At 44.6% G+C, this 10000-nt stretch overlaps 1 protein-coding gene across 6 annotated transcripts in view; it reads left to right on the top strand.

Moving 5' to 3' along the window:
- akap9 (A kinase (PRKA) anchor protein 9) overlaps positions 1-10000 on the top strand; it is a 181582-nt gene that overhangs the window by 76421 nt on the left and 95161 nt on the right. For all 6 annotated transcript variants that reach the window (XM_063185757.1, XM_063185755.1, XM_063185761.1 and 3 more), the window contains 4 exons: positions 2994-3150; positions 6051-6130; positions 7008-7194; positions 8974-9071. In XM_063185757.1, the coding sequence (XP_063041827.1) occupies positions 2994-3150; positions 6051-6130; positions 7008-7194; positions 8974-9071 (522 nt within the window). The remainder of the gene's footprint in view (positions 1-2993; positions 3151-6050; positions 6131-7007; positions 7195-8973; positions 9072-10000) is intronic.

Genomic DNA, 10000 nt, shown 5'->3' on the forward strand with positions numbered 1-10000 from the left:
ACATATAATTTGAATAGGTAGCTTTATGTGGACTCTTGCAGACTTGATTCGGATTGCAGTACAGACAAAATACTGGGCTCTATTCTTGCAGGGTTGCTGTTTTTTTTCAACAGTGAAATTTTTCGTAACCAGTTCAGGAACACTATTTGCATGTCTGGTTTGGGAACAGTATCTCCTAGAAGCAGCTGAGGGATACATTTATGGATGCACCTGTACACTAGCCTCTACCTTTGTGTTACTCAACCGGGGGGCGTTAGGGAGGCATCAGGGATTGTTAGGAAGGAGACAGCTGAGAGGGGGGGGGATCGGTACTTAGTTGCCATTGGGGGGCGTTAGTCTATTTTATTTTCAAATACTAAGGGGGGCGTTGGAAAGCTTTCGATGAGATAAAGGGGGCGTTTGTTCAAAAAAGGTTGGGAACCACTGCTCTATTTGAGAACTCACAAGGTACAGAGACGAGCCCTATATTATTCCACAAATGATGTTGTGCACCTGTCTTTTGCCCATCAGTAACAGTCACAAGCCAAACGCTAATCTATCTACTTAATGTGCAGAGCGTGGCAAGCAAATAGTCCTGTTTTCCATTGGAAGGCATATGCCACCAGATGGAGAGTTCAGGATGGATGGTCATTAGTACTAATCTCTTAAATCTTGGGATGGCTACTGGCTTGCTGTCAATCAAAGTAATAATCTTTGGCCAAACCAAAGCAGTCGCCCCGAGCGAACTGAATGAATAGTTTAAGCTTATAGGTTTTTAATAATGGCTAATTGCCTGATCTTGAGCTAGGGCATTTTCCCCATTTTTCATTTAGTGGAGCAGAGCTGCATTTCTCATCAGAGCACTTCGCTTTGCAATACTATACAAAGTTCAATAACAGGAACCTGATATTGGGCAAAAAGCTAATTCGGCTGCATGTTTTTGTTTGAGATGCATTCAGCCATATTGGGCATACTGAATGGGTCTTTGGTTACACACACACACACACACACACACACACACACACACACACACACACACACACACACACACACACACAGACACACACACAGACACACACACAGACACACACACAGACACACACACACACACACACACACACACCTGAAGCCTCTCACAGATTCAGACTGATGTGGCCACTGCTGTTAACACATCAAACGCTTCAAACACTGAAGAGGTGTGTGTGTGTGTGTGTGCGCGCGATGTGTGTGTGCACTGTGTGCGCTGCGTGTCTGTGTTCGCTGTGTGTGTGCACTGTGTGCGCTGTGTGTCTGTGCGCTGTGTGTGTGCGCGCGCTATGTGTGTTGTGTATGTTCGAGCTGTATGTGTGTGCCCCCTGTGTTTGTGCGCTTTGTGTGTGTGTGTGTGTGTCTCTCCTTTGTGTGTGGTCATAATAGAGGTCCTCTGGTGTGATGATGTCCAGAGCCAGCTGCCCCCTTCCCCTTAATCTGCGCATCCATCTCTCCTCCTTCATCTCTTCTCCCTTTATCTCTTTCTCTCCATCCCTCTCTCCCTCCTCACCCCTCTCTTAATCAGCACATCCACGTCTCCTCTAGCTCTGCCTATATCTCTATCTCTACCTTCACCCTTCTCTCTTTCTATCTCTTTCTCTCTGTCTTTCTCTCTGTCCTTCTCTTTCTCTCTCTCTCTCTCTCTCTCTCTCTCTCTCTCTCTCTCTCTCTCTCTCTCTCTCTCTGTCTCTCTCTCTGTCTCTTTTCTTTTCTCCTTTGCCACTTAACCTGTCACACTTACCATGTCCGCTTAGTCATTCTCGCCCTCTCCTCTATTCTCTCATCCCATTTTCCCTTCTCCATTCCTTCTCTGTTCAGTTCTTTCTCCTCTTTTCTATCATTGTCATTCCATTACTTCTCTCCTGTCCTCTCCTCTCCTCTCCTCCATCATCTCCCATTATCCCATCATCTTATCATCTGTTGTTTCTTCACAGTTTACTTGTTTGTAGGGATGCACCGATACCGATACTGATATCGGGCACAGATACTGCTCATTATACTCGTACTTGTACTCTTCAAACATTTGCCGATACCGGCCACGACACTGCTATTAGACGAAACAATGCAAAATCTCATCACGTTCTGTGGACTTGAAAGCAGCATGGAAAAAAGTGAAAAGACATTTAAATCTACATGGAAATGGACAGTGAAAAATATCAGAGGTGGAAAAAAACAAAGCCATGCATTTATTTTCATTGTATGTTGGTGGTAAAAGGTATCGATATCGGTACTCGGTATCGGCAAGTACACACATTAATGTACTCATACTTGTATCGGTTTTCAAAAAAGTGGTATCGGTGCATCCCTACTTGTTTGTCTCTCTCACCCCACCCGTTTTCCTTGCTCCTTCTCTTTCTCTGTGTTCGCCCCTCCTCGTTTTGTCATTTTATCCTCTCTCCTGTTTGAGTTAGTGCTGGAAGATGCCCTTGGTTTTCTATGTGTGTGCGTGTGCGCGTGCAAGTGCACGTGTCACCCTAGTGAGACAAAGCAGAGTATCATTCTTAAGCAGAATCACAATAATGTACACTGCATCCTCACTCACCTCACCACCAACCATCATCACTATTATAATTATTACCATCATCATCACCACCATTCTAATCATTACCATCATCATCACCACCATTCTAATCATTACCATCATCACCACCATTCTAATCATCATCATCATCATCACCATCATCATCATCATCATTATAATCATCATCATCACCACCACTATATTCATCATCATAATCATCATCATCATCATCATCGTCATCGCCATCGCCACCACCACCACCACCGATCCATCACATCAGACCATCCATTGATCCATCATCTCTTTCACCATCCCATGCTCCACCGTGTGTTTAACAGCTGGAGGGCCAAGCGGTTGAGTCTGTCTCAGATCCACTTTCATTCACCAACCTCTCTCTCTCTCTCTCTCTCTCTCTCTCTCTCTCTCTCTCTCTCTCTCTCTCTCTCTCTCTCTCTCTCTCCAGACTGAGTGTATGCTCCAGCTTGAGGCCCAGCGGTTAAGCCTGTCCCAGATACATGAGGCCCAGTTGGAGCTGGAGAGGGAGAGGCTGCAGCAGCAGGCCCAGCAGCGCCTCCACAGCATGGAGCAGGAACTGCAGCGGCTGCAGACGGCACAGACCGGTCAGTAGCACTACAGCCTGGAGGAGCAGACAGACAGAGAGTGTGTGATTGTTTTTGTGGTGTGTGTGTCTGTCTGTCTGTTTGTCTGTCTGTCTGTCTGTCTGTCTGTCTGTCTGTCTGTCTGTCTGTCTGTCTGTCTGTCTGTCTGTCTGTCTGTCTGTCTGTCTGTCTGTGTAAACCTGGAGTAAGAGAGGCAGATGCCGTGTCTCATATCGTGCACTTTAGGCACTGATTCAGTGCATAGTAAGTAAGTAAGTAAGTATGCCTTTAATTATCCCGCCATGGAGAAATTCATTTGTTGCAGCAGTAACATACAGATTGTGCAAAGACAGTAGACAGTATACATACAACAACACAGGACCAGGAGGTTAAAAAGTATATGTAGGATAGGGCGCTCATACTGAAAATGTGGGTAAATTCAGTGCACTGAAAGTGCCCGGATACTCTGCGTGTGCGTGCGTGTGTGTATTGGTGTCTGTCTGTGTCTTATGCATCCATGTTTATGCGTTTGTGTATATGATCTCAATGATCCTTTTTTATTGAAAAACAGAGAACGATAGACAGGCAGACAGAGGCAGCAGAATATGGAGCAGACAGCAGCCAGGCAGAGAGACTCAGCAGCGTAGTGTACTGAATGGAGCAGTACAGGGAGAGACCCAGGTGGTTTGTGGTGTCTATGGAGTCACCATAGAGCGCAGCAGGAGCGGGACACATCACCAGACAGCAGCTAAAGGGCAGCGGAAAGGACAGTCAGTTCACAGGAGGAGAGGAGAGGAGAGAAGAGAAGAGAAGAGGAGAGAGGATGGGGAAGAAAACCAGAGAGGAAAGTACAGCCAGTTCACAGGAGGGAGAGGAGAAGATTTGTTAGTTTACAGGGAACTAGAGGGGAGAGGAGAGGAGGCAGAGGAGGGAAGGAGCGTAGAATAGAGGAGAGGCGGTAGAGGAGGGGGATAGGAGAGGAGAGAGGAAGGTAGAGGAGAAGGGGGCACACAGGTTATAGGGAGCGAGAGGGTAGAGACAGGAGGGAGAGTGGGGGAGGAGGAGGAGGAGGAGGAGGGGGAGGGCAGAAAGGTAATTCAGTTCACAGGGTGCCAATGGAGGAGAGAAGAGGATGAAAAGAGAGGAGAGGAGGAGAGAGAAGGAGGCCAGGGCATAGCAAACACACTGGCGGATTGATCCATTTTTCAGACACACACACACACACACACACACACACACACACACACACACACACACACACACACACACACACACACACACACACACACACACACACACACACACACACACACACACACACACACACACACCAAACTGAACTGAGAAATGTTTTGTTTAATAATACTGCAGTGTAAAGCCTGATACATAGTCATGCTGTGCTGACTTGGGGTACAGCATGGACGTACTGTCAGCGGGATGTGTATTCCTCATAGTCGCCCTGCGTGCGCATGCAGGAAAGGGCGTGGTGTTTTTTTTCCCGCTGAGATTTTAATGACGTCAATTCACCTCCGTGACAACAGGGGGCGAACTAACTCATTCAGTTGAGCCCAGTCCCTAGAATGAATCACAAAGCTAACCAGCTGGCTATGTAAAACGTAATATTCCACTAGTAGCCTACTTCTAAAAGTTGGGGCATAATTAGATGGTACAACATCAGTTTCTTTTTGGTCAAGTACTACATGAGATTAAATGCAAGACAAACGCCATTTTAAAAGACAATAGACAGCATGAATGGCCATTCACACCTGGGGCCTAGTATAGTAGCTAGCCAGCTAAATCAGTCATTACAAACTCAAAGCTAGTTGACTAGCCACCTGAAACGTAACTCTACCACTAACAAAGAGGCTTCTTGCTATTAATTTAAAAAGTTGTGGCGTAATTAGACATGAATGATAGCATACAAGATTCTCTCTTTGGCATTTTAACCACCTGAACTGTAAAACATGAATAAACAAAAGCCGTTTTTAAATACAATACATCTAATGGCCATATTAACAGCTAGCTTAGCAACTGTCAGCCAAACCCATTCAAACTCTACAGGACATTAGCGAACCCTGTTTTAGAAGCTAGCTAGCCACACTACAAATCAACAAAGAGGCTTCTTGCTATTAATTTAAAAAGTTGTGGCGTAATTAGACATGGATGATAGCATACAAGATTCTCTCTTTATTCATGTTTTACAGTTGAGGTGGTTAAATGAAACAAAAGCCATTTTTAAATACAATAGATAGCCTATCTAATTAACAGCTAGCTTAGCAACTGTCAGCCAAACCCATTCAAACTCTACAGGACATTAGCGAACCCTGTTTTAATGAGCTAGCTGCCACACTACAAAAGAACAAAGAGGCTTCTTTGCTACTACCACACTACAAACATATCATTTCCATGATGGCCTTTTATGGATATTTCTAATTGATTTTTTGGAAGTTGTACTACTGAAATAAAAAACAGTTTCTCTTCTCCCTGTCAAGTAAACTCCAGTGATTTCCTGCCAAGTCAACTGCATCGTGTTTTTCGTTTTCCTTCAAACCTCCGCGGTAGGGTAGAAGAATAGAACACAACTGACCTATCAGGGCTGAGTTCCCCCCGGACTGCCGTAAGCGCATTGACCAATCACCGTCTTCAAGCATAGCTCAGCTCACGGACATTTCAGCCTGGGAGAAACATGCGTGTACTGCAGCCAGGGGTCGTTTTGTCGCTGCACAGGGGGGCGCGGTGGCTGCTTCTCTGTGCAGAACCTCCGTGAACGCGCGACTCTGAATCCCCCTTAAGCCGTAAACTTTGTTAGATGAAGTTCTATGGTCTTTTTTTTTACTGGATCTGAATACATGTTGTGGAGTACAGTCCATGGTATGATCTACCTCTCTTATGATTTCTCATTTGTTCTGGTGTGATTTCAGCTTACCAAGTGGAAACAGGATCTGTGAAATACCAGAATGTAATCCAAGCCATTTCAGATGAATGTAAACAGGTCATCCAGGTAAGTCATGTCCACTGTACCATTGGTCCCTTGTTACTGCCCAGGGTGCCCAAGTACACTAGTAAATGTTTTTAGCAGTTTCTTTCCAGACATCATGCTGTCCATTCACAGGTGTACCCTTTTCAGGAATACTACCATCACCATCAAATTCTTAATAGTGATTATGACTATGAACATTTCACTTTTCATACAGGTCTGACATTTAGAATTTGCAGAAATAAACATTTTAGTTGCAAAACGTACTGTACTTTGGTCACACTAGTAAATATAAGTTTATTATTCAGTAAGCCTTTATGAAAAGGTGGTTTGGTTATAGGCAGCACCGTTTCAATGAGTAGCATAGTTGCAATACCTACTTAGGCCACCATCCTACGCAGTGCACCTTTTAATTGACGCTGAATTTCTTAAAACATGGAGCTTGTGCTTTGTGCAAAATTGCATTTTAAACTACAGTGCATTTAGAAGTCAAACATGGAATTATTTTAAATAAAAGGCTCACTAGACTAAACCCCATGGCACCGCCAGAGGCTGCCTTTTGTAGTGGTGTATTTGATAACGGCTCCCACACAATTAGCTACTCACTGGAGTCTCTGTGGAGTTCCTTTGTGGCCAGCTTGTTATGAAATTGCACTTTATAAATAACAACAAAAACATCAATCAATGACGAACATGACAAGAATCACTGCACACTGGTGGACTTAATTTTGCTATTTATTTTGTTTCATGTTGACTGAAATAAAAAAAAAACAGCAAAATTAAATCCACCAGTGTGAGGTGATTCTTCTCCTGTTCTTGGTTACTTGCGACTGAGCTTCATACCTTTGAGTCAGTAAGAAATAAATCGATGTGTGTGTGTTTTTTTTCTGTGTGTTTCCAGTCCTTTGTTTCCTTACTGGGCGAGGAGCTGGTCCAGTCTCTCCCTGCTGAGGCTGAGGAGAAGGGGAGGAGAGGATCCTCTGGAGTTGGGAGAGGGGAGAAGAAGAAGGAGAAGGGGAGGAGAGGAGGCCCCACCTCTGCCCAGAGCAGGCCTACCGACCCCGGAGCACTGTTACAGGAAGCCAAAGGTCAGACTGGATGATTTTTGTGCTGCGTTGTGTAGTGTACAGTATTGCATTCAGGGCTATAAATTAACTTTTTATCATCACAGCTCAATGTGTCTAGGAGATGGTAATCGTACTAGCCAAACATACGCTCACTATCAGTCAAAGTGGCTGTACGTTTCTTTTTTTACCTACCAAACTGAATCGTCACCAGTATTTGGCCGGTTGACAGTGTTAATTTAGGGCCCTTGTCGCATTGTGTGGTGTTGGCTTCAACTAAAGATGTCTGTCAAATCTCAAAAGCATGTCCCATTATCTACAATGAAACTTTTTTGTTGTTGCTTTTTTGTGTTGTGGTTAATGTGTTTCAACCAAAGACCATGTGGAAGTTTACTGAATATCAACTCTCTCTGCTTGAACCATTCCAACTGGCGTCTGCAAACTGATTGTAGTTGGTATTGGTAGGGCTGGGTGGTAACGCCATCACACAATCGAGGTTGGGATGATGTTTCAATCACTCAGCATTTCTTCACTCTATATCATGATCTAATTTGATTTCAGCATGAAAAGATTTCAAATTTCTTGTATTAGAGGGTAGCCTCTTGAGATAAAAATCTTGTTTTCGAGAGGGTCCTCAAAAGACCACATCGACTTCTGCCATTCTACAATTTGACAGATGTAGACAGTGCATAGTACTTCAGAGCCATTGGGGGGTTTAACCCATTTTAGCCTAAACCCTTTTTGGGAAAAGGTACCCTCTCCCTATTAAGACAAACGAAGCACATAAAGACATGAAATAAGTTGCGTTTAAAAGCTAGAACCTTCATTTTGCACTAGAATGTGTTCATTCAGCTCTAACATGCCCATATTTTAAAGATGGCCTCTCAACGTCATTTGATTAATATTGCTGTGTTCCCCATTGTTATTGAATGTGTTACGCGTTGGTCCTGTTTTAAAAAAACGTTCTGGTTGCTTTGTTTCAAGCCGTTTTTGCAAGCCAGCAAGGTGGCTTGTGGAGAAACGAGAGGGTGTTCCGTGTTTCTCGTGGATATGCGTCTCTGATTGGCTCACTCTTCCAGCTCTCGTGGAAATGCGTCTCTGATTGGCTGTTCTTGGAGAGAATGTAATGGGAAACAGAGTCGCCACTTCCCCGGGTGGTACTGCACTATAGGGGCGCCAACGGAGGCGTGCATACTCCATTCAGGGCTGTGCTCTTTCGACAGCGACCCCTAGGCGAGCTGCAGGCACGGAGCAACCAGAGTGGGCTTGCTCTATGGATGAGGCTTTGTGCTGTGTGTGTACCTGAGAGTAGCAACCAGCTGATAGCTAAGCTAAGCTAGATTTCGGGCCACCAGACGTTGCTTGTATTGAAAACAAGCAGAAAAAAATTACTCGACATGTTTTTAGAAAAATGGGTCGACATAAACCTTTGTGGCCAACGCCTTCTTTCGACGTGACGAAACACAGAAAGGCTTTCGTGATTCGCTCGTTTCTCTGCATTATTTATGTCAATTGGGAAACACCGGGAAACACAGCCAGGCGAGGTGACGCACCGCTATGAGAGCCTTGCAAGTGAGTTTAATTTGGGGTGACCTTCCGATCTTCAAAAGGAGTGAGTAAAACTGTGTTTTATCGGAAGTTGGCCTTTAATAAAACTGTTCAAATCTCAAGAACCTGAATGTGGCGTATATGTCGCTCCAGGACACAATGGGTTAATGGGCATCTCACCAGACTCGAGGCCACCAGTGACAGAGCCTGTGTGTTCATGCATACGGGTCTTGTGTGTTTCTGTATCTGCCATAGATCTGTGCAATAGTCTGTACCAGCTGAGGGACAACATCACCCAGGAGTACACTGGGCTTCAGGAGCTGCAGACCACACTCAAGGACCAGGGACACAAGGTAAACACCCTGTAGTTACACTACATTACATTACTTTACATTCCATTACACTACACCAGAGGTGGGGAACCTATGTCTTGAGGGCCGTTTGCGGCCCTTGAGGCCGTTTTATCTGGCCCCCAATATAATTTTAATGCTATGCAGCCTTGAATGAAATATGACACATTTTGTAATGGAATCTTTTGCAATACAATTAAGCAGGGGACCTAGAGAAGGTGGGTTCTGTTTTTAAGGTGGCTCGAATACAGACCTGAATACAGACCTGAAGTGCAGGGGGAAAACCTGGTTTGTGTTCATAGTACGGCCCTTGGAGTGATTTGAAGTGGCCCCTCGAATGAAAAAGGTTCCACACCCCTGCATTACACATAGAAGATGCTTTTATACAAGGCTATTTACAGATATTACAGGGTATTGGTTACAGTCCCTGGAGCAGTGTAAGGTTAAGTGCGTTGCTCAAGGGCATAGGAAGAGATAGGGTAGGATTCGAACCTGCAGCCCTTCTGGTCTAAATCCCATTTCCTTAATCACTTGACCACAGCTGCCCCATCTGAAAGTTTATTTGTAGTCTTGACACAATGTTGCCGAATTATGTAAGGTGTTACGAGATGACTACCGGTAGGTCTGTGTATACGGCAGTGTTATAAAGCTTCAGTCATTTGATTGAGTTTTGCCCCAAAAACACATTCAGTATTTTTTCTGAAATACTCCGTCAGAGATATGTACTTTCCCTCTGTCTGGGTGTGTCTGAATTGAATTGAACATGGGCACCTGAAGAGCTGTGTGCTTCACTCCTACACATTACATTAGACATTGAGTCCTACAGTGCACTCTACATTGTGAACGCTGTTATGCTGAATGGCTCTGCAGTTGAACAGTAGCTTCAGCACAGCTGAGTCATAGTTATTAAGGGTCTCAGGTGGAGAGAATGA

Source organism: Engraulis encrasicolus, chromosome 20 (genome assembly GCF_034702125.1).
Source record: "Engraulis encrasicolus isolate BLACKSEA-1 chromosome 20, IST_EnEncr_1.0, whole genome shotgun sequence".
Classification (NCBI taxonomy): domain Eukaryota; kingdom Metazoa; phylum Chordata; class Actinopteri; order Clupeiformes; family Engraulidae; genus Engraulis; species Engraulis encrasicolus.